Source organism: Melospiza georgiana, chromosome 5, assembly GCF_028018845.1.
Source record: "Melospiza georgiana isolate bMelGeo1 chromosome 5, bMelGeo1.pri, whole genome shotgun sequence".
In the NCBI taxonomy this organism is placed as follows: domain Eukaryota; kingdom Metazoa; phylum Chordata; class Aves; order Passeriformes; family Passerellidae; genus Melospiza; species Melospiza georgiana.
Genome location: NC_080434.1, coordinates 12548938 through 12574005, shown reverse-complemented (window position 1 = coordinate 12574005; position 25068 = coordinate 12548938). Strand labels below are relative to the sequence as shown.

Below are 25068 nucleotides of genomic sequence, written 5' to 3'. Positions count from 1 at the left end.
GTGTGCCACACAGTCACCAGGTTGCCTAAAGAAATAAGTTACTACAGAGCAGCTCTTTTTTTTAAAGGGACCAATAAAAACTCAAAAGGACAAACAACAAAAACTCAAAAGGACTAACAACCTGTATAGTGTAATGCTGATTTCTATGTGCTTCTTTGAAGGTCTGTAATTGTACACAGAATTATTCCAGTTCTGTAGGTTCAATTAATCATCTTCTAGATTTCCATAGCAGAAATCTGAATTTCTATGGGGTATTTAAAAACATCTGCACAAAAGATATATGTTTTAATATTACAAGATTGCCCATAAGGGATGAGAAATTTCAGTTTCGTCTCAGCACATTGCAGAAGACCTTGATGTTTTTATATTCCAAATTAATACTAGTAATGAATAATGTTATAGTTGTTCTTGTGTTTTCCTGGCATGGCATTTTCCCCATCATACTTAAAATACAGGATTGAATGTATGAGGTACTATTCAGTTTTGAGCCTAGATAGCAAATTCTGTTTGTGAAGCATAAAGTAAATATTTGACAGTCAATAGTATACTCAAAATGTATCAAATGCCTGGCAAAACGTAGAATTTTCAAGCTTCACAGGAAAAGTTTTTGTAACGGCCAAATTTTATTTTCATTGCCATCCATCCACAGTACGTGGCACCAAAACAATAAAGTTTACTCTGATGTGCAAGTATCAGCACATGGAATAGCTTTGCTGAAATTTTGAGGGTTTTTAATCAGTTTTGCTGCTGTGATTTTCAAATATTGTTGGTAATTAAGAGGAACTTGCATTTCATTAGACTTATGTCTCTCCCGGTCTCCACTGTAGTGGCTTACTGTCAAAGGAACTTTTAAGCAACTGAAGGTTCTATAGATATATTCATGCTGTTAGATTATTTTAATTTTAAAAATGTAATACATTTCAAGAAAAATGGAATATAAAATCAGAAAAATTTATATAGATTAAAAGTATTGTTATAAAACTAGAAATCTATGCACATGTTTCATAGGAATAAAGATTAAACATTGAGAAGATGTTCATCTTCTGGAAATTTTAACCTGCCTGTTTTCTTAAAAGTTGCACTAGCTTAATTAAGTTGCCCTAAAATCATAAAAAAAAACTTTTTATTATTAAGTATGTAATCTAGTTCATCCAGAGAACTGTAAACCTTATGCAAATTAATGTGTTTACTGTCTGGTTTACTATGATTGCATTGTGACATATAAGCAGACAAGCTAAAGGTGATTTCAATTAATCAGCAGGTAGAGGACACAGTATGTGTGCAGTGACATGCAGATTGCTCTGGGGTAATTTACCTTTGAATTGACTGGTAAGGTGTCCAGCTCTAAGCTCTCATTTTTTTCTGCTTGGATACTTAAACTGAGACAGTGAAATTCCATCCCAGCTTTGCCCTCCCTCCAGGCACCACAGCCCTTGATTTTGTGAAATCTCTGTGTGGTTTTGGTCTTGCTGTAAGTTATGAGGCTGTACCAGGATGCCTCAACACTGTGGGAAAGGGCAATTATATTCCTTAATTGGTAAATATTTTTAAAGGAAATGCTTCTTGTCTGAAGGGCATGGGTCTCCCTTGTACCAAAAGATACTTTTGTGAAAAGCCTGAAATAATTCTTTGCAGCGAGAAAAAGTTTATTTGAACAACTGACAAAAAGAAATCTGTCCAAAGGTTATGACCACCAACAGCAAACTCAAAGGGTGACACAGTGTCTCTTTAGAGTGTTTATGCTTTTAGCTGATAGCATTTCTCTGTATAATACCCATGAAGACATGGCTGAGAGAAAGGGGAAGTCATACAGATAGCATCCTCATCATAAACTCCAGACTAAGTAAGAGATATGTCTTTAATTGAGAAAAGATGATACTTTCTTGGATCTGACACTGAAATGATTACTCAAATCTGTAGTTTGTCAGGATTAACATGCTCTTTCTCATTCCCATCAGAAATGGTAATTGGAAATTTTCAGTAAGAAAGAGCATATTAATCTCCAGTCAGATAAGTCCAGTTTACCACCACTTATTTCACTTATTCCATGTAGAGGAAGATTTGATGATGCTTTATTTTCTCAGATCTCTTTTTTTTTATCAGAACCACAGCCAACATAATCTATTTTAGAACTGGCTCAGGGTAAAAGTAATTTCTCATCTGAGCTGCGCTGCCTCAAATGATAGATTTGGGATTTCAAGACCAGTACTATCACCAGTCATTTCTTCAAGTGTTTGGAGAATTTCACCTCGAAAGAGGTAAAAACAGGCCACAAACCTTCATCTAAACTCTAAATGACCAAAAAGTGATTTGCAGTTCTGCCACTGAGTGTTGCACCACATGGTCATACTAAACATAGTTATTTGCACAATACATTCTTTCAGGATTTGACAAAACAACTTGAATAAAATAGAGACTGTCCCATGTTTGGACACAAATTTTGGCTCAAAGCATGTATTTCTGGAGGTCAAGCGATGTTTAGTAACTTGTTTTGTTATATTCAGATATGTCTTTTTATTTCTAGTAGAAAGCATGCCATATGAAAAGCCCGTTATTTAAAATGAACTCACTAGAAACACCAAACAGCTGGAATGATTCTAGTACAAAATTATCCATCTTCTCTGTGAGTCTTTCCCCTTCTCTCTTATGGCCACCCAAAAATACACAGCTGCCTCTAGACTTCCTCAAAAATGCTGAGGAACTTCCCTTTTGTAGCAAACTGCTCCATCATTCCTGTTAGTGTGGGAGGCACTTCTCATCCTTTTTCTCTGCAAATGTGAAATGCAGTGATGGTCACCTCTTGTCACATGACAAGGCATTTTAAAAGTACAAAAATGTGGAATAGAATCTCATATATCCACTTTCTATGAACATAATAATGAATTAGAAAATCCAAGAGTACTTTCATACTATATCCCTGATTGCAAAGCATTCATTTGGAATAATTTATCCTTCAAGAATAATCCCATTTTTAAACCTTTTTCCCAAGTTTCTATTTAAAAATCCTACTTTCTCTGTGTAAGTTGAATTCCCACATATTGCTGAGTCCAGTCATACAAATGAAAGTCAATGGATGTGCTCCAGTTAAATATTCAGGAACAGTGGTAGAGAAAACCTCATTGTGGTCCCATCTACAGGGCAGTAGGTTTTAATGCACTTGCCACTTGACAAAGGATCTATTCTCATCACTTCATCAATTATAGATTCCGTGCTGCAGGCAGTCCTAAAACTGATCCTCTTTTGAGCATTTAAAGCAGGCAGGAGCAGGTTGGCCAATACCTTTCATTTTGTCCAAAATGCATTAGGCTGTTTCTGAATATTAGCTTAATGATCTAGAATAGCAAAACTGCTAATGGATGCAAGGTGCTCTTGAGGAAGTTAATAAAATGTTCTTAAATGTCTTATCAGGTCTGTCTTTTCTCTCACTGGAGCAATTCCTGAAGACAGGCACTTATGTTTGCTTTGAATCTTTCATCTTTTTAATTTATGCATAACAAACAAATAACTAGATGAAGGCTATTTTGCCTGAAGTTACTTAATATTCCATATTATCATTAATCAGTACCTATAACACACCTTTTCAGCTTAGACAGCAAAGAGGTAAGCATCTCTCAAAACCAGCTTCATCTGTAGGCAGATGTCAGGAGATGCTTTCAAGGTCGTTTCCCTGCCTGCCTGAGAAAACAACTGAGTTGTAATGTGGCATGAAAAATGAGAAGCCATTTCAGAGTAGGAAAATTTGCAAGGAAGTAAATATTTTTTATTTCTCCCTGCCTATTTTGAAGCCTATATATATTATAATAATGCTTAGTTAAATATAAAGATTTATAGAGAAATGTCCACGAGGAATTGTATTTAAGTATAACTAAACTATTAACCTGTGAAATTGCAGGGGTAAAGACTATTGCCAATACATCATAAAGGTAAATCTAAGACTCTACTAACAAAGCAGAGTCATCCTAAGTGTTCTCATAGAAATGTTGTTTTGCAGTAGATATCCTTAAAGTGTGCTGCTTTCAATTGTCATGGATGCTTTGGCTCACCAGCTAGTGAGTGCCATCCCAAGGCGCTTTTCTGCTACTGCTGTGTGTTCATTAAAGGAGACGCTTTAAAAGCTGAAGAGAAGTCAGACTCAAATTAAGAAAACTAAAGTCAGACTCAAAGTAAGAAAACTAAAATCCAATCACAGCTTTTAAAGGCAAGTTCCCTTCCCAGCCTGTTTGGAAAGTAGCTACCTGATCAGTCAATTTACAGGTCTCAGATACACAATAGATTTCCAAGAAACAAGTAACTAACAGATCTGTAGCTATTTCTAGCACCACTATATCTTGAAATGTCCATTCTTTGGAGGGAACTAAAAGGTTTGCTCTTACACTTAACTCTTACAGCCATAAACTACTCATTTCCAGTACACCTGTGCACAGTGACCAAAGGGGTAATATGGAATCATGCTTTGTTTAAGATGCATATTAAGTTTAACGTGAACATTCTGACTTGAATGCGTTACACCCAGTCCCTTCTTCTCCTGAAAAGCAGTGCTCCTTTGGCCTTCTTCTAGATTTTCAGGAAAGAAATTATAGGCTGTGATAGTGCAGAAGACTTTCTGTACAGACTAGTCAGAGTCATAGTAATCATTTCAACTTTCCTGGACAAAGTGGCAAACCTGCATGTTTAAGGAAGTATGAAAATATTGTTCTCTCTCATTTTTAGGCTCCTACATAAATAAATTTCTGAAGTCACAGCTATGTTTTTTCAATGTGACTGTCACAGCAAATGTTGTTGAAGGTATAATAAGCTGTCACTTCTATGCAGCTCATATCATTTGACATGTAAGACTAAGCAGCTGTATAAAGTTTTCTAATGGTGTGTGAAACACTCTGGAATAAAGACGTGTATTAATTAGACAAAAATTGATGCAATTACATTAAGTGAAGATATTTCTACCTTCCATTTATATTTTGGTATCTTCTATTTGTGGTCTGTTGATGTTGTGTGTTTCTTTGTTTGTTTTTTTTCATTAGAGGACAACAATGGATGGTCTCTGCAATTTGATAAACATTATACAAAGGACAAATACAATAAACTGAAGTCTCTGTATGCATTTCAGACAAAGACACCTGAGTGCTGTAAGTAAATTACAAATATTATTTTATTACTGCTTATTCCTAGAAAGAAATACAGAGCAAATATATTCTTAGCAGGAAATTTAGTGCTGTTTCAATTTAGTTAAACGGCATAATATCTCAAATGGACAAATACTAATTTGAAGCTAATTTCAGTTCCATTAAGGATGATTCATTTTCTCCAAGAAAAGTGTCAAACATATTTTAATTAGCATATGCCAATTAGGAGGACAATATAAATGTTTATCTAAATATGCTGATACTGCTGGAGAGACCATAGAACTGGCATACATTTCAGAGTGAAATGAAGGCAACATTGCTCCCAGTTCATTCTTTGTACATCAAATGAAATTTGCAAATCTCCTCCATTTACACAGCTCTTTGCACAGACTTTTTGATTCTTCTGTCTACTATGATGAGCAAACACTTCCTGACCCATTTTTGGCCTATTTTCACCCATGGAAATTGTGTTCCTTCTAGCAATAAGATTACTGAATAATCTAAAGAATTGTTGAAAAAATCGTATTCCAGATTCCTGTATATCATGCCTAAGGTTCAAGAGCTTTTACAAGCTCTTTCACAGCAGTAATATAATTTTTGTGTCCCTTTATATTTATTGTTAGATTCCTCCAAAGTCTAAATCGATTTTGTAAAAAACATGTGCCTTAATTGTGTTTAAAAGAGCCTGCTATGTCTGTCCTTGTGTTTGTTGTTCTTTTGTACCCTATTTCTTTTCTCCACATGCCATCACATCTCACATGCCACGCTTTGCCCTGACCATGTTCTTGCTCTCCTGCAGTGGCTGGAGATGTGCCAGCAGAGTGCACCTGCCAGGGCCTGGACGTTTTCTGTGATGCTGCCAAACTACGTGCTGTCCCATCTGTCTCTGCAAACATAACCATACTGTAAGTAGAGAAGTCACCTGGTCTCTTGCTCTGTTCAGGTTTGACTGTCAATCCTACAAGTTTTTCACAACTACAGCCTTAAAATTATCATCAGCTGATGCTTGGGAAGCACTGTGTCTCTCTGTTGACAAGTACCTTAATATTTTAAGTACAGATTTTCCTTACACAAAAGGGGAGAAAAGAAACTAAGGAACAAAAAAACTCTGTGAACTGATAATTTCATGTTTGCAACAGTGACTTGAGCTACAAACAATTTCAGGATAAAGGAAAATCTACAAAAGAAATTCTTCCTCTTAAGACAAAATGCTTAGAACCTGTTTCTTTTTCTGTGATCATGCCAATATTCCTAGTCTGTGTTCCTGTCAATAAAGTCAATAACCTTGAACTTGGTGGAAGTCCCTGCTGGAGCAAATCTATTTAGATCTCATTTGATGTTTCTGAATATGCTGTTATTTAAAAGGATTTAATTGGTCTGACTCATCATGCAGATATGTATTTGTAAGCCAAACTGTTCTTTAACAGACCAGAATAGGGCTGATGTGCTCTTGATTTGCACATTGCTGTTTGAGAAGCAGTTTTAGGTGTGGTGAGCAGGGAGCAGCATCCCATATCCTCACCTGAGGAGCTCCCCAAGAGATCCAGGTCATGGATCTTTCCTTTTGGTACCAGCCTGTGCTCAAGTTCTCCTTGTTGGGTCCACGTCCAAACACTGCAACCATTCATAACAAAAACTGATGTGGAATGTCAAACGTCTCTTTAAACTGGCTTCTGGCTCAGGGTCGAAAAAGAGTTCAAAAATACTGACCCAGTTCTAGCTGTAGAAACAGCAGAGTTCAGCTGGCTTTCAGGCTAAATTCTCTTCTAATCAAATCACATTCTATAGGAATTTTATTCTTGACAGGACACTTAAGTGTCCCCAGTGGAGACGGGACATAGGGATGCATGAACTGGGTAATACATTCTGTATGCATTTGAGGTTTGAAATAAATCTGTAGTTTATATTCAAATCTTTTTCATTCTTAGATTTAACTATTATTTTGCCAGTTTTTCCTGGGGACGTGGACTTTTTTATTATTATAATATATTTTTCTTACTGTTTAAATAGATACAAGCATACAGAAAAACAGAATTAGCATGTTCAGATGGTTTCATGTTGCTTTTGTTGTTTGCCAGAGTGAGAGCTGCCCTTATTAAATAACAAAAGTGCTGTAGGAACCTGGGACAATACTTTTACTGTATGCATTCATTCCTACAGGTCTCTTCAGAGGAATCTGCTGAGGAAACTTTCTGCTGATGTTTTCAAGAAATACCAAGATCTTAAAAATCTGTAAGGGAGTGCTATAACATAAAATACCTATCTAGTGTCTTAAATATTCCTCCTTTCCTTCCATATGAACACACATGGAGCTTAACATTTAAGTATGAAAAGTCTGGTTTGTCTCACCTTTTGGTACCTCACATGTATCCTGTTTGGCTCAAGTACCTTGATTTGACATCTGTCTTTTTGCAAGGCCATAATTTCTGCATATTCAATGGTTTATGTTTATAGACTGGTTTATACCAGAAAAATACTAAACTTTAATTTTGTCAGAAGGATGCTACATTTATAATAAATATACCAAATCAAATTAAAGTAAGTTGATTGATTTATTCTGGCAAAAAGTTTGGAAACAAAACTTCCCATTATCATGGAAGGTTCATTCCCATGGCACATGGTTTCACTCCTAATTATGTCTGGTATTGATTTGATAATGCCCAAAAATTCAAATTATTATGGCAATATAATACTGTGTTATGTTTTCCAGTGTGTAACATGCATACCGTTCAAAAATCATAGCCTTAAACAATTTTTCTTTATATAGAAGTAGTGAAATAAAAATTAAATGCAGAAGTCTGGAGTAGGGCTTCTATGTAGCCTACTCGAAGTGTTCTTTCATGGGAACTGTGCTACACTGCAGCACCATCTTGTGTTCTGAAAGTTAAGTCCCATTATGTCCCTTAAATTCCTGAAAGGAAAGTTTTCGCTAAAATAAATAAATAAATCCATACCTATCTATATATGCATAAAAAAATTGATTCTAATATCAACTTCACACCCTTCTGATTGATAATTTTACATTTTCCAATAGATCTTGAGCAGTGTTTGGCAGAAACCCATTTTGTAAAACAAATGTCCGATTCCTTACTGCTTTCCAGCAGAAATGCATCTACATGCTTCATTAGGTGGAATTTTATTTAAAGTACCTATGTTTAAATATTATTCAGAGAATAATGTTATAATGCCTTTAAATTATTTGAAAAAAATTGGCATTTGCAGTTGATATTTTTCAATTCATTACTTCATCAAAGCAGATAAAGAAATACAGATTTTTTAATAGTATCTTTAGTTTACAGGAGATCAACAAATTTTGCTGGATATTTTTAAATATATTATCTTACTAACACAATATTTTGAGAATTCTCTAATACCACAAAAAAATTCAAAAAAATCTTTTTTTTACATTTACTGTGCAAAATTTTGGTTTCAGCAGAGATCTTGGTAACTACAGAGATCACACAGGTGAGCCCTGCCAGGCTAGAACCCAATCAAGCAGATTTCAAAACACCACTACACTGTTCATTTTAGCAAAGCAAGCATCCATTGGAATGGTTTTTGTAATTTTGCTCCTTGTGTGAATTTCTTTAAAAAGAACCTTGCAATCTTTCCAGCTATAGCTATGAAATGGGCATTGACAAATTCAAGGTGTAACAAATATAACAGCTTCTTTTAAATTATCAAATCTGCATTCAGTTTAGCTGATAGATTTTAATTGGTTACTTATGTTCGCTTTAACTTCACTTGTTTAGAGAATAAATTGTTTTGGGTTTGTATCTTCTTAGGTATCTTCAGAATAATAAAATCAGAGCCATATCTGAACGTGCTTTCAAAGGCTTATACAACTTGACAAAACTGTAAGTATTGCTTTTAGAATACTGAAGTAAAAAGTGGCAGGCAGAGTTCTGAGATTCTCTCTCTCCCTGATTACATATTAGGAACTTGCAAAGTGGTCCAAAACTTTAATCCAATGATTGAATTGAGAAAGCAAAGACAGATAAGGAGGTCACTGTGCGAGTTTATCTGGCAGGACAGTATTTTGAAAAGAAAAGCTGGCTCCATAGTTTGATTCCATTCCCCAAATCCTCAGGATGGAAGAAGGAGACAGTATGGTAGTTACACTGCAGAAAGCCAAAGAGAATGAAGAAAGAGTAAAATGAAGGTGAGAGCTTGTGATGGGTGAAAATTCTTTAACACAGTGTTTTGGTTTACAAATGCAATTCAAAGTAACCAGTATAGGTGATGAAAGGAACATTTTTTTTTCTTTATTTTGCAACAACTTGTTGAAAGGTGTTTCTAACTTTTAAGGGAAATGCTCAGTGAAAGATACAACACATAAATTGCACTGTTTGGTTCAGAACTTTTACTGCAATGTTTTCAGAAGGAAAGTTTTACAAAGCTGTACCTCTTATTGTTTCCATCACACAAGTGAGGCTGAATATCTGTTATTACAGCTGCTGTTATTATCTTCCCAGACCATTTATAGTACCCCTCCCCGTTCATTTTCAGCTTTTCTTTTTCCATTATTCTGGTATCTACATTTATGACTAATATCCTTAGCAAAGACTGAATGGGATCCTGGAAACTTTCATGGAACAAATCACTCCACAGAAGGAAACTGGAAAGGGTCTAAAATATGAAAATATTTAGCTGGCTGTACTTTCTTATAGATAAGACAAAGTGCTGTACACAGTTGCTCTTAAAATCCTCACTAGAGAGAGTCCTGTTTTGCTCTCAAGCAATGGCATGAAAATTACCAAGGTAAAATAAAAAATATTTTAAAAATAGGAGTATTCTGGCATATTATCAAGGAAAAATAATCTTAAAATTCATTTTCATGTGTTTGCTGCTAAATAATCATTCTATTCATTCATCTTTGGTTGGTCTTGTTTTAGATATCTGAGCAACAACAAGTTAACGAGTTTGGAGCCTTTTGTCTTTGCAGACCTTCACAGACTTGAATGGCTGTATGTTGTTTTTCTATTTGTATATTTATTTACTCAATAACCAATTAATTTTTATACACAGTTAAATATTTTTATTGCTTTCATTTTTGTGCATAGCATTACTTTGGACTAGCTAATAACTAAGGAACTCCTGTTACACTGTGCAAGGTAAAAATGCAATTGGCTTTGGTGAGAGCAGAAAATAGCTCTTGAGCCTTAATGACTTCAATGACTGATAACTTTCAACAATGGCAAAAAATGTTTATTAGTAATTGCTCGTTACAAAAGAATGTAGTAAGTAACCTAGGTACTATAAAACAGTAGACAGATATTTTTTGGGCAGGTCCTTTCCTGTAAATAGTGCTTAAAATGTCCACACAAAATTACTGTCATAACCTGAAATATTGGCTCATTACTGCTTTTCAGAGAGATTTTGAATAATTTATTAAAAATAAGCAAATACTGTCTTACATTCTCCTGCCTGTTTGGCGACTGTTGGATTGCCACAGAATAATGTTAAGTTGGGCTGCTTTGTTTTTACAGAGAATACTATCAAAGTGTCTTGATCAAAGGATTTAAAAGCCTCAAAAGAAAACACATTTTTCTAAGTTGAAAGAAATTATTTTCCCCAAGTTACCTTTTTTTATTAATTTTTTCTGAAAGGAAATTAATATCTTAAACCATCAAGGAATAGTGTGCTCATTTTTATAAGTAGTTTGACTGGACTTTTGAAGAAATTCACTACAAAGCTTGTTAACTTTTATTATCTCTTCAATTTAAGACTGCAGTCAATTATCAATCTGATACATATTTTGCTGTAATTTATAGGATAATTGAAAACAACAGGATAAATCGGATCTATCCATTAACATTCTACGGACTCAAATCCCTTATTCTTCTGTAAGTATGAAACAAGAGACAAAAGGTGCTATTTAAAAGAACAGAATAAGAAGGGCATACAGATGTAAAAACCTTTTTAGACCAACTATGCTTGCTCACCTCAGGGTGCTGGCAGTACCCCTGCAGCTTTCCCTTACCCCAGGCAAAATGTGCTAGAGTGGGAGGATTTTGGCAGCAGGGGACATGGAATGTCTACCTCCCCCCACATCCCACTTCCTCCATCACCCATAGAAGTTACATGTTCTGACTGACTTTGTACGGGGTTTCTATATTTCATTTCAATAGCAGTGATGTGGAGTGAACATCTTTCCTTTACCTGGACGTTAGCAAGCTAAGGATAAAATATTGCTGCACAGAACGCCACAGAGAAAATACGTGAACATTAAAGAAATTTCAAAATTATTCAAAATTGTATTTTTTTTTTCAGAAGTGCACAAGAGACATGCATTTTTCTATGATGTAACTGTGCAAATATAACCAGCTGTACTAATCCTCTTTTTTTTTTTTTTTTTTTTTTTCAGAGAGATGATGAATAATTCCCTAGCTCGTTTGCCTGACAAACCTCTATGCCAATATATGCCAAGATTAAACTGGCTGTAAGTCTACCTAATTTCAGTGGGAAAATAATATTTTGTTGTCTTTGTAGGGCAGTTCCACACCACTTTTTCTTATGGGGAGCTGGATCTTGCAGAGCGCCCGCTGGGTCACTGCAGGGCTGATGGCCTGAAGTCATCAGCTGAGTGTGCAGAAGTGTTACATGTCTGCCTCCCACTCTCTTCTGTGTAGTCAAATTCTGGTAGTAGTTTTCTTCAATTACCTTAGAATAAGTGCCTGAGTTTATTTTCAGTGACTGATGGGGTTATTTTGTATCCCAGAGACCTTGAAGGCAACCATATCCATCACGTGAAAAACGCCACTTTCATGTCCTGCAGCACTCTAACTGTACTGTAAGTAATTGCATATGCTGGCTAGCCAGAGTGAGATGTGCTTATGCTGAACAGTCAAGTGGTTCATTACAGCTAATAGAAAAGTTTCCTGAGTATGGTGGTTATTCATCTCTTGAGGATATTAAATTAAAATGTTTGGTTTGAAGTGAGCACCACACAGAATATCCACTGTTTATATTTTACAGCGAAGTTCAGCATTGAAATATATAAAAAGATTTCATTGAAGAGACTTTAGGTGATACTAAAATTCAGAAATTTTCATTATATCCTTTGTATTGGAGTCAAAGATCTCATAATGAGAACTAGCAAACAGAAAAAATACATAGCTTGTTGGTTATTTTGATTGGCTGGTGGGTTGACTGCCTTGTCAATTTTAGAATTTTCTCCAAAGTTTCTTCAGTGATGATGTAACCATCTTCAGAAAATCCCTTCTACTTTTTGGTAGATCAGTAGGCTCCATGCTGTCACTTTCAATTCTTAGCCCTTCCCCAGTACCCATGTTCTTGGCTTTCTAAGCTCAGTGGCAGATGAAACAAGGGTGAATGAAAAATTTCACAGCCGTGTACCTGTGTCTGAGACAGGATTAGGTCACAAGTCTTTCAGCCCACTTAATCTTCCTCCTGCCCTCAGGCAGTTTGCATCAGCCTTCCATGGATGCACGTGTGTGTATGTGTACATATATATATGTAGAAGTACATGCATGTATAGGCAAAAAAAAAAAAAAAGTTATTTACCAAATGATAAAATGGCAAACTTCTAGATGCAATTAGCTTGTTAACTGAATTGAGCAAATATTTGAAGATGCAGAGAACAGAGAACTTTTAAAGTTTATAAAATCTTATATTCAAAATTAAATAGACACCAAGAAGAAGAAACAAAAGTTTGTTTTATTCTTTCAGGGTGATGAGACGAAATAAAATCAGTTCCCTAAATGAAAACAGCTTTTCTTCTCTCCAGATGTTAGATGAATTGTGAGTAGATTTCTTCTCATATTTGTATAAATCACACAGTTTTGTGATTTATAATATAAATATCATTCATCATAAATTCTATTTCCTATATGCTCTGGAGATGGCATCCTTCCTTAGACTATATTTTAAAGATATATTTAACAGGAAAGAAATAATCAATAAAATACATCATCTGTACCAATCATATTGGGGCTTTTCTCACATTATGTTCCCTGAATATAATAATATTAATTATCCTTTTATCATTACAATCTAGGTGCATGTGTGCCTTCAGTGTCTTTTAGGCCAGTTTGACAGTTTTGGTTGGACTGAGACCTTTATTCCTCTTTTATTAGGATTTCTGCACAGCGAAAGTAAGATAAAAGGTAGAAATAAATGCAGTTTAGCCCATGTGGATACATTCCCATCATGAAACAATATGTTTAATTAATTTGTAAGCTTCTGCAAGTCAAATTAATGGTATTTTACTTTCTTTTCAATGGAAATAACATAACAATAAATTATGCATCTAACAGTATATCTGAACTAATGAGACAAAGCAAGATCTGATAGCTCTAGCTTCCCACCGTGTTTTAACATCATTCTTTTATAGTCCAGATTTCAGATAACCTATAGAATAAATTATATCCTATATGACAAATAAAATTGTGTATAATGAAACTGCAAAACTATTCAGTAAAATTACTGTGTGTAGTAAGAACTTACTGTGATCTGTGTGTTTCTGCAGAGATTTGGGTAGCAACAAGATTGAATCACTTCCTCCATATATATTTAAGGAACTAAAGGAGCTTTCACAACTGTAAGGATTCTTGTTTATTATTATACATAACTGTACATTCCTCATTTGATATGATGCTTTCAGTCATATGTGTCAAAAAAGAGTACATTTGTTTGTATGCATCATTTAAGCTCTGCCTAAAAAACAGACCAAAAGCAATTTTATATAGCATTTTGTCCAGAATAATTTTGTCAAAGATGTGCATTTTCATGTCCCAAAAGACAGCATGTTCAAATTCTACCTTTTTCTAGATCTTGTTAGTCCATACAAGATGAGCTATGCTAGCTACATCATAAGAAATTAATAATTTCATGGAAACACTTAACATGATATCAGAATTTAAAAGTAGATTGACTTTATTTTTAGAACAAGCTGTAAGGAATGTGGCCAAAATTATTTTTGTTGTGTTTACAGGAACCTTTCTTACAACCCCATCAAGAAAATACAAATAGACCAGTTTGATTTTCTAATTAAACTCAAATCCCTGTAAGTATCAAGTTTTTATATTTTAGCTATATTTTCTTTGTGATTTGCACATCTCCCTCAGTCAAACATGATCCAGAATATGTTTTGTAAGAAATTGTCCCTGAAGAGTTTAGGAGGAGTTTTGCAGGTGCACTAATACAGTAGCTCTAACTTGAATTCTGCCAGCAGAGCTCTTCCTAAAACTCTGAGAGAGTGCAGCAACAATCTTGCAGCTCTGAAGTGATCCTGCAGTAGATTTAAGTGCCTCTTCACTGGTCACTTCAGCTCTGAAGGAACCAACTTGGTATGTAGCACAGCATTGGTTCTTGTCAGACATCACTTCAAAATCATAGAAAAGTTTGTTCTGGAAGTGACCATTAAACGTCCTCTAGTTCAACTCCCCTGCAATGAGCAGGGACACCTTCAACTAGGTCAGGTTGCTCAGAGCTCTGTCCAGCCTGACCAGGGATGTTCCCAGGCAGGGGGTATCTCCCACCTTTCTAGGCCACTTACTCCAGTGTTTCACCACCTATTCATAAAGAATTTTTTTCCTAATATCGGGTCTAAATCAACCTTTTTTAATTTAAAACCATTACCCCTTGTCCTATTGCAACAGACCCTACTAGCAATGGTTGTGGAGATTAAAAACCAGAGGTTTTCTTGGACAGCAGTGCAGTAGGAGTTTATGGTTTGGCCTGATGTGATTATGTGTGAGCTGTAGCCAGCACTGCACATACCTTTTTTGATCAAACCAGCTTCCTCACAGTGACTGGAATCCCCTGGCCAAATTCAACTAAATTTGGTAAAAGGCTAATGAACTGAAAATACTAAATCTATAAGTGTTATGAAAATAAGGAGCTGAGCACAGAACATAATAAGCAATTATCTCCCTAACAGTCAAGCTACAGCATGATTTTATCATTTTATCTATTATTTAACACCAAAGAACTCATACAAATCAGTGATCATGGCCTTCATCCTGTTTTAGTTAAAAAAAAACTATTAAATCTTGAGATAGATCAACAGACAACTGTGTTTTGGCAGTTTATAGGATACCAGTTCCCTCTTTATCTGTTTGAAATAGTGGAAATAGTTGGGGAAAGCACTCCCGAGGATTCATTGCAGCACTTAAATAAAAGTGGCACAATTCCTTGTTGGGACTTTCTCACATCTGCCAGCAAAACTGCCCACCAAGGCACATCAACTAACCAGTTCTCCATTTTTGCCCAGATGAATTCAGAACGCGCAGGAATATTACATTCAAATCTTTGAACAATAAATCCAATTAAGGCTCCCCACAAGGAGAACCAAAGACCCTTGATCAGGTGCACATCTAACCAGGGAATAGGAGGGACTGGAAGGATACAGAACCTGAAGTTCTAAAAGAACATCTTACAGAGTTAAATTTTATTGATCTAGCACTGCAGGGGAAAAAATATTACTGCTTTCATATATATAGGTATAAAATTTAAAATAAGGAGTCCCACCTGTGTGTCACAAAAAAGCCAGCATTTTTTCTTACATGCTGTGTTCTGTGTCCCAGCTTCCTGCTGGTTTTGACAAAAAGAAGAGACTGAGTTCTCGGGTTGGTTTGTTTGTCTAGTAAAGCAGTCCCTGGGACAAAAGAGAGAAGAGGTGTGTAAAAATATTACTAGAACAAGTTTTTATTTCCCCAGAGATAATGAAAGAACATCAGTAGAATAGTACTTTGAAAGGGCGACATATTAATCAGACATTCATTAATTCTCATGACTAAGTGCAGCACTAAGAGTTTTCTTCATGAATCTGGAAGAACAGTGAGTTTATTAAAATTATTTGCAATTCCTTCTTGGTCCACTCCAGATTTTACAAGGAATTTTTGGTCAGGTTACAAAGGGTTGACAGATTAGATGGAGTAAAGTTCTTCTTTAGTTTCCTATTATCATAAAATCACAACTCAATGCTCATAAAATTTGGAGTTTTGCCACTGAGTTTCTATGGCCTTTTACTGAGAATGTATTTTTACAGCAGCTTGGAGGGCATTGAAATTGCAAACATCCAGAGGAGAATGTTCAGTCCCTTGAGAAACCTTTCCCACATGTAAGTAGATTATTTTAGAAAGTTTGCTTTCTTTGGCCTGAATTTTACAATTACAGAATACTGGATAATTGAAAACATCTTTTCAAAAGATGTTTGAAAAGCAGCACGTTAGCAGTTGTCAAATTTTGACCTTTTTTTATTTACTTTTCTTCTTTCAGAATATGTTTTCTGAGTAGTTACTAGATAATTTTGGTATTCTGACAACCAATCCAGAATGATCTCTCATCTGTTTCTCACAACCAGATATTTTAAGAAATTCCAGTACTGTGGGTATGCTCCTCACGTGCGCAGCTGCAAGCCCAACACTGATGGCATTTCCTCCCTCGAGAATCTTTTAGCTAGCATCATACAGAGAGTGTTTGTCTGGGTTGTATCTGCCATTACCTGCTTTGGGAACATTTTTGTTATCTGCATGAGGCCTTACATCAGATCAGAGAACAAGCTGCATGCCATCTCCATCATGTCTCTCTGCTGTGAGTACTCCATATCTACAATATATTTTTAGTCTGCTTGTAGTGTGTATGATATTTGTTATTATGGTAAAGTGATGTATTTCCAGCATTAGGTTAACTCTGCTTTTGTGACCTTGCAAATGAAAACACAAAATGTTGTGGTTTATATACCAAGAAGTCTCGTTAAATGCTGCCTTTGCCAGCTGGGACATTCCGAAGGTTTCATGTTTGATTTTCATGCCGTGGGAATTCTGTCAAATTCCCACTTTTTTCAGCAAGAAGAAATAAAATTCCAATATTTCAAATGCCCAAACCCCTATATTTTACTATGCATTTCTCAGTAAGTAGTGATTTCTGCATGTAATTACTGTGTTCAAATATTCTATTCTTTGCACAAACAAAAGGTTGCTTATGCAAATATAGAAAATTAATTTGTCCTTACACCCCAATATTAGGAATTGGGGTGATTTTTTTTTATTTTAATCCTGAAAGCACGACAAGTTTATTGATTAAGTACTTGGCAATACAATCACTACAATCCTGAGTCTCTCAACACAGAAGAGTTGATAAGTATTGCACAAATGCAATTAGATGCATTTTGAGAGGTAGCTGTCAACATTGTCTAAAATTATTGCAACATTTCTAAATGCAGCATGCTGGTGATTTTGAAACTTTGTTTTTCCCATGAAACAATCTGAATACTATGCAAAATTTTTAGCAAAATACCCACGAAGACTTCAGCTGTGTTGACAGGTCATCTCCCCTTACTAGTCTTAGAAGACTATGCACATGAACTTTGAACTAGCAAAAGGTGGAAAAAATAACCTTGAATTCAGCAGAGATGGCCTACTGAAAGAAAATTATCTCTTAAGCCAAATGTTAATATAGAAATAAATAAAGAAATAACACCTAATAAAAAAGGGTTGCAAGAATATTTCTATAAATAAAGCTGTATATTTTTCTATCTGCAAAACAATTTTACCAGAGCTTTAAAAAATGGAAACAAGTATGAAACATGAACTGTCAGACCAAATCAAAAGGAAAACAAAAAAAGGAAAAAGTAACATAATTACTTAATTACTAAGTAATTACTATAATTAAGTAATTACAATTAATTCATTGTAATTCATTATATAATTGTAATTTATAGTACTATTCCAGATGTAATATTGATTTGATATCTAATATCTATTTTATATCTATAACTGTGTAGTAGCTTACTTGTAAGTAGATACTTATATATTTATTTATGTGTGTATGTGTGTGTGTCTGCTTTCCAAGATACATGTGCAGAGAGAATGGGAAATTCAGATGTGTAAATAATGATGTTAAGCACTGTGCCCACAGGTGCTGACTGTCTGATGGGGATATATTTATTTGTGATTGGAGCTTTTGATCTTAAATATCGTGGAGAATACAACAAGCACGCTCAGTTGTGGATGGACAGTATCCACTGTCAATTGGTTGGATCGCTGGCTATTCTGTCTACAGAGGTGTCAGTCTTACTGTTGACTTATCTGACTTTGGAAAAATACATCTGCATAGTTTATCCTTTTAGGTGTTTGAAGCCCAGAAAATGCAGGACAATTTCCATTTTGGTTCTTATCTGGATAATCGGGTTTGCTGTTGCTTTTATCCCACTGAGCAATAAGGAATTTTTCAGGAACTACTATGGCACCAATGGCGTCTGTTTTCCTCTTCACTCAGAACAATCAGAAAGTTCAGGAAGTCAGATTTATTCTGTTGTGATTTTCTTAGGTAAGTTGCTTTTCTTCTTTATGTATTACTAGAGCTGCAAAGGAACCAAGTTTTCAAACAATTAAGATAGCTGTGATGTTCACACCTCCTTGGATTTAGATGCTTCAGCAAGCATTTAAAGACTATTTCCAATATAAATACTTTACTGTGTTAGATGTGTGCCTACTTATCTTAAAATGCATGAAGGGATGAGAAAGTAGAAAGAAATTATTGTTCATTATGTTCTTGAATTAATAGACTATGTTAGGGAAGTAGAGCAATGGTAAGGCTAGAGAAGAACTATTTAGTTTTAATCAGATGGCAATCTTTTGCCAGTTATCAGTGAATAAAATGAATACCTGAGTAGAGACAAAAATTCACTCTTCAGGATGAGAACAGACTCAGATTTTCTGGCCACTTAATTCCATGGGACTAGCAGTTTAGATGAAATATTCTTCTTTATTATCCAGAATGCAAATAGGTGATGTAGAATTGCAATTATTCTTTTAAGGTATAATTAATTTTAACTTTTAAACAGGTGTAAACTTGGCAGCTTTTGTCATCATTGTGTTTTCCTATGGGAGTATGTTCTACAGTGTTCACCAGACAGCTATTATGGCTACTGAAATTCGGAATCATATTAAAAAAGAGATGATCCTTGCTAAACGTTTTTTCTTCATTGTATTTACTGATGCACTATGTTGGATACCTATTTTTATTTTGAAACTCCTTTCTTTACTTCGAGTAGAAATACCAGGTATGTCCTTTCTTTTATGAGGCTGTTTCAACAGTGCCTGCATGAAATGTTCCTTCTACTTCAGAAGAAAAATAATTTAATGAAAGAACTATGTTGCTGAAATTAACTTAATGTTCTCTATCTATATATATATATATATATTTACACACAATATAATGAACAATATAGTTTTGTTATTTGATTAAACTCTATTACTATAATAATGAAAGATTAGCCCCCTTTGAGTTACATAAAAATCTCCAAAATTCAAATCATTCAAGTCTATCTGCATATAATATCTATAAAGTGTACAAATATATTTGAAAATCAAGACTGAGTTCCATTGGCTTTTCTCATCTTAGGACTTTTGCTGTTTCTGTTGCCTAAATGTCTTAGGACAATATAGTGTTTTCTATCTTGATTTAATAACATAACTTATTCTGAAAAAATTATTTTATTTTACAAACTAGTATTTATAGCTCAAATCATTAAGTCATATAAAGACCTGCTTATCTTCTTCATGCTGTGAATATATTCCCATGTAAAAATAGTGTAACCTAAAAGACTAAAATTGCACTTTAATTTTTTCCTTCTCTTTGCAATACCAGTAGATGCCAGAAAAAAGCCTCTTCGTGTGGGGCTTGTTAACCCTGTTAGAAAGGACATGTGAGCATGAACAGAACAATCAGCAGCAGCGGATTCAGACTCAGTGTACAGATGTATGTCACAATATTACATTGGCAAGAAAATGTTTTAGCTCAGATGATTTTGCCTTATGTGCTGACCAGGAGGGTTGGGAGTTGAAATTTTCAAAGTTTGGGCTTGCATCTCAAATGTCTGGAAGTTACACTGATTATGTTAAATATTCAGTTATTTCAAATATTTTTAAATTGTTCTTCAAGAAGCTCTCAAACCACCTATGATATTTGAAAGAAAATATTTTCAAAAGTAGAAGCAGGTGTACTATAAGTCAAGAAACCTTGAAGAAATCTTGCTGAACTACAGGGTGATCTTGGGTTCAGCAAATTGGTGTCCTGTGATAGATGAACCAGATTAAAGATTACTCAATTTGTGAGACTAAAGACGTGACAGCTAGCTGTTCAAATTGACACAAATTGTAAACCTCCTTTGACAGCATTTGCTTTGTGTTGGTGATACAATGTGACAGTTTTAGAACTAAGCACCTGCTTGTGTCCAAAATTGTAGCCAATCTGATGGGTGTCAACAGGAATGTCTCGATATTGCAACAAAGTTGTAAATGTGGAGAGGGGCATGGAGAGGAGTCCGGGAAGGAGAGAGTCAATTAAGGTTTTTATGCCTCTTGGAACAGTTCTGTAACAATTTTATAAATCAAACTACACAAGGGAGGGCGCCCACTGACATCTTTCAGCACTTTAATCCTGTCCCTTCTCCACCTGCTCCTCAGGTAACTTATCTCCCAAACACTAAAGGACGACAAAGGGATGTTGTAAAGGTGCACAGACTGACATAGGCAGACAGTGAACACAGAAACTCTTACCAACAGGAAAAGAAGGAAATCAGGAAGATGTATACAACGCTCTTTTTCAGGAAGAGGAATGGAGAAGTCCTGGTGCAGAAGAGAAAACCAGGCTCTGAGGGGATACAGGGAATGGAGGATAGCTTTGCAGGACAGAACATCAGGGGCATGATTCGGACTGCATGTTATCAGTCCTGGGAAGAGGACGGGGAATGGAGATCACAGGAAGAGATAAGGAGCAAAGCAGAGATAAAAGGCTTTGGGGCAAAAAAAAGGGGCTCAGCCAGAACAAGAAGTCTGTCAGGGCAGATAGGGAGCTGTGGGATAGAAAAGAGGGATAAATGGAACTACTGGGAGAATAATAAATGTCAGCTTTTGCAGGGAGTACTGAAAACAGAGGGAGATAAGAAGCAGTGCAAGTGTAACAGAAAGAAGAAAAAGCAAAGCACCTGTTGTGCCAGGAGCTGAGCCTAAGAGCACATGATCTCCCCCTCTCACCAACAAGCTATGCTGCATTGGCATCAAGTGCTTATGCTAACTAAAGAATGCAAACACTGGGGTGCATATTACAGCTGCCTCTCTTTTTCCCTCCCTAAGGTACCATAACTTCTTGGGTGGTGATTTTTATACTGCCAATAAATAGTGCTCTGAATCCTCTTCTCTACACTTTGACTACACGACCTTTCAAAGAAATGATTCACCAGGTTTGGTACAACTACAGACAGAGAAGATCCAAAAGAGGTAAAGGCAGCCAGAAACCGTATGGTCCATCATTCATTTGGGTAGAGATGTGGCCGATGCATGAAATCACGCCAAAGGTTACAAAGCCTGTGCTTTGTACAGACTCTTCTGATGCTTCAGTGACTACGCAGTCAACAAGACTGAATTCCTGCACGTAATGACGTTTGAGTCCTCACGGTGACATGGGCACTGTTAGTGTCACATCCGAGGGCTTGCTGCTTTACCGCCACGAGGGAAATGGGGAGGTGTGACATCAGCACTCACCTGAACCACTGCGGGAAGGAGAGGGAGCCGGGTGTCTGTTTGCAGGTAGAACTGGCATTTCACCATCTCACAGCAGCACCTGACATTTCGACAGCTCATCCTAGATCAGAATGAGAAATCAGATATTTGGGGATTTTTTTTCTTCCAGAAGCCAAGAGTGTGGAAAAAGCATGAATTGTCATTTGAAACATCTCACCCTGAAAGCAGATTGTTTGAAAATCATCTATTTATGGGGAAGTGTGTGTGTGTGTGTGTGTGTGTGTGTGTGTGTTTTCTTTTTTTCTTTTTGTAAGTTCCCATTTCAACAGGTGATTTTTTAACAGTTAAAAGTTTCCTCATTAAGAAATGTATTCTCTTCTCAAAGTTTCTGACTGGCTCTATTTAGGCTGCATCATCTCTTAAAAGCTTTAAGGAGCAATAGCTGTAAGAAAAACATTCAAGTTTCATAATTAGGTCAGTTAACTATTTTTGTCAAAGCCAAACAAATGAAAATTATATTCCTTTTATAAATTTACCGACTATTTAACTCATGTAAAGGCAATAGTGAAGTGGTAATGATAGTTCTAAGGCAGTTGCCAGGTTGGACAAGGCCTTGATCAGCCTGGTCTACTGGGAGGTGTCCCTGGCCATGGCAGGGAGAGGCTGGGACTAGATGATCTTTAAGATTCTAATTCAAGCAGAACCAGAACTGTGGTGAAGAAAAAAATAAAAATAAGGGATTTGGTTTGTTTGGTTGGTTTTTCTTTTTCCCCAAGTGAGTCCCCCAGCTTTAACTAGTGGCAGTTTCTCCCTTCTTACTCTGGAAAGACTGGACTGAGTATCCCAGCACCTTGCTGCTGCTCTTTCCCTCACTTTTCTTAACAGGCTACCAAAAGTAGCTCACCACAGCTTGCAGACTTCAACAAATACCAGTCTTTAGATGTCTCTCTATGTGCAAGGGAGATGGTCAAATAGAAAATTATCAGTCTTAATAGGTGTCATGACATGTACATTTTAATCACTTTGTACATGACTGGATGCATTACAGTTGAAGTAATTTAAAGACCACAGCCATTCAGCACTTTTTGAAGCATTATTTTACTTCCCAGAATTACAGGGTAAAATAAAAAATATCCCATCTGAATCAATCCCCTAGAGGCAGTTCCTTCACACATTCTTAATGAAGAGAATGTTTTCTATTATGAATTATTACAACTTCCCTTCTTCTTTCAGTACCGTATTCAGTCTGATGGCCTAGAAGCCCAAAAAGGTAAAAACAGCTTCTTTTTTGTATTGATTTGAAACTATTTAAAATTAAGTTAAAAGATACTTCCAATGTTTGCACTTAACTTCTTAGCGGTATAAGAAGTAAAATTTTGAAAAAGTGTGGCTCACACTTCAACTGTTTACAGAACTTTGGATTATCTTTTGATTGGAAACTGAAGATTGTTAAGCATCTTGTTTCCACTACTGTATGTTCTACTGAAATAAAATTTAATCTGCTAAACAAAATGACTTCTTTTCCAAGCTGTTCAGCAACATTTTGGGTTGTTGGGGTTAAAAACACCTGAGCAAAATCCTGCCACATGGATTGTCTTTAACTAGGACAATTAGAACTTAATTCAATGGAAGTTCCTTACTCATGGGTCAAGCTCTCTCAAGGGCTGCAACTGCCTTTGGTGAGATGTGCAAGGATGCCTGACCTTACCACTACCTGTTTTTCACTACACAGGATTATGGTTATATTCACTGTCACCTTTGTTTCTATCAATAACACAATAACAGTCAATACTTCATAATTTTGCAACTTCTTTATTGTTTTGGTAAGCAAGCTACAGTGGGTCTTTCTCAAAGTCCTATAAGTAAAAATAAGGCCTGCTAATAAGTTATGGCAGAGTCACATTCTCCTGCAGCCTGCCCTTGCACCTCAGTATTCCTTTTTTCCACAGCGCCTGGTTAAGGTAAAGGAGTGTCAGGGAAGCTATTTATTACAGATCAGCCACCCTTCAGACCAAAAGGTTGTATTAACAGTAAGCTCTAGACTATCAAACTAGCCACTGCTTAAGGCAAAGATAAAAAACCAAACACTGAAAAAGCTCTGAGGTGCTTCCCCAGGGATAGGAGAATAAATGTCACAGATTCTATTCTAACTAACAGAAGCTTTTACTTACAGTTCAAAATAATCCAGCCTATCATTAAACAATGCTGCTAAATGTCTACCCTACAGAGATACAGGGTTCATCATAAGGCACTTTATTACAACAAAAGGTTGGGTAAAATTGTTTGCAGTAATAAAACATCTTGCAAAAAATAATCTGCAGCTTTATAGACATACATTGCGATACTGCTGAAAATAGTAAGGTTTGGGATATAGGGTTTTTCTACAGCTCATAAATAAGCCACAACTTGTCGCATTATCCCATACTTAACATTAAAATAAAAAAGTGTGTAACAAAAAACTGAAGTTGAAGTTTCTCTGGGGTTGGCAGGGTTTCTGCTGGTGACGGGTCTTAAAGAGGAGGGCTGACAATTCTTTATCATAGGACACCACCTCCCTACCAGTAAGGAGTTCTGAACGTAGCACACATACTGACTTTGTATCTACCACGCTAGCACAAAAGAGAGAGGAAAAAATAGGGGAGTCAGAGATCGCTTGAGCTTCAACGAAGAATCTAAAAGTCAAAACTGATTCCCTAAACTAAGTTTTTTTATTCGGTAGACGACCATAAAACATCCATACGAGAGCCCTCTGGGGGAAAACAAAGCTCCACGTGAGGTCCCTGAGGCGGCGGTCGAGGAGCGCCCCGCCGCAGCGCGGGCCGGGCCGGCCTCACCCGCTGGGCTTCAGCGACTCGTAGCCCTCCCTGAGCAGGTCCCGCCACGTCCTGAGGAACCGGGCGTTCTCCGAGCACTTGGTGGCCAGCTCCTCCACCTGGGCCGACACGGCCGACGTCGCCTCCAGGATCTTCGCCAGCGAGAAGGCGGCCTGGAGGGACGGCAGAGAGGTTGGGGGTCACCGGCGCCCGGCAGCGTCCCCGAGGGGGCCCCGGAGCCCGCCCGGGGGCAGCGCGCCGCACTCACGTCGCCGATCTGCATCTCCACCTCCTCCAGCAGCTCCCGCGTGTCGCCGCCGGGCAGCTCCGGCGACCCCGACCCCTCGCTCCCGCCGCGGACCCTCCGGGGTCGGGCGCCGGGCGATCCCTCGGGCACCGCGGCGGGCGGCAGCGGCCCCGCCTCGGCCATGTCCCGCTCGGCTCTCCCGCGCCGGGAGCTCCTCCCGCCCGAGCGCCGCCCACGGCCCGCCCAGGCCCCGCTCCCGCCGAGCGCCGCCCACGGCCCGCCCAGGCCCCTCCCGCCGAGCACCGCCCACGGCCCGCCCAGGCCCCTCCCGCCGAGCACCGCCCCGGCCGCGGATGGGCGGGCGGCGGCCGCGGTCACCGTCCCGGCGGGCG

General features: G+C 37.1%; 2 protein-coding genes across 2 annotated transcripts in view; one reads left to right on the top strand and one right to left on the bottom strand.

Moving 5' to 3' along the window:
• RXFP1 (relaxin family peptide receptor 1) overlaps nucleotides 1–24360 on the top strand; it is a 48109-nt gene extending 23749 nt beyond the window's left edge. Inside the window, exons 3-18 of the mRNA XM_058024982.1 lie at nucleotides 5022–5126; nucleotides 5923–6028; nucleotides 7284–7355; nucleotides 8909–8980; nucleotides 10019–10090; nucleotides 10898–10969; nucleotides 11491–11565; nucleotides 11845–11916; nucleotides 12816–12887; nucleotides 13615–13686; nucleotides 14080–14151; nucleotides 16138–16209; nucleotides 16453–16682; nucleotides 18009–18419; nucleotides 18937–19155; nucleotides 21230–24360. Coding sequence (XP_057880965.1) covers nucleotides 5022–5126; nucleotides 5923–6028; nucleotides 7284–7355; nucleotides 8909–8980; nucleotides 10019–10090; nucleotides 10898–10969; nucleotides 11491–11565; nucleotides 11845–11916; nucleotides 12816–12887; nucleotides 13615–13686; nucleotides 14080–14151; nucleotides 16138–16209; nucleotides 16453–16682; nucleotides 18009–18419; nucleotides 18937–19155; nucleotides 21230–21531 — 2096 coding nt within the window. The 3' untranslated portion in view covers nucleotides 21532–24360. The remainder of the gene's footprint in view (nucleotides 1–5021; nucleotides 5127–5922; nucleotides 6029–7283; nucleotides 7356–8908; nucleotides 8981–10018; nucleotides 10091–10897; nucleotides 10970–11490; nucleotides 11566–11844; nucleotides 11917–12815; nucleotides 12888–13614; nucleotides 13687–14079; nucleotides 14152–16137; nucleotides 16210–16452; nucleotides 16683–18008; nucleotides 18420–18936; nucleotides 19156–21229) is intronic.
• Nucleotides 24361–24371: 11 nt separating this feature from the next.
• On the bottom strand, nucleotides 24372–24859 carry C5H4orf46 (chromosome 5 C4orf46 homolog). The gene is made up of 2 exons (XM_058024983.1): nucleotides 24698–24859; nucleotides 24372–24602 (listed from the first exon to the last, which is right to left on the bottom strand). Exons 1-2 carry the CDS (start codon nucleotides 24857–24859, stop codon nucleotides 24447–24449), a joined length of 318 nt encoding a protein of 105 aa, XP_057880966.1. The 3' UTR covers nucleotides 24372–24446.
• Between the last annotated feature and the right edge of the window lie 209 nt (nucleotides 24860–25068).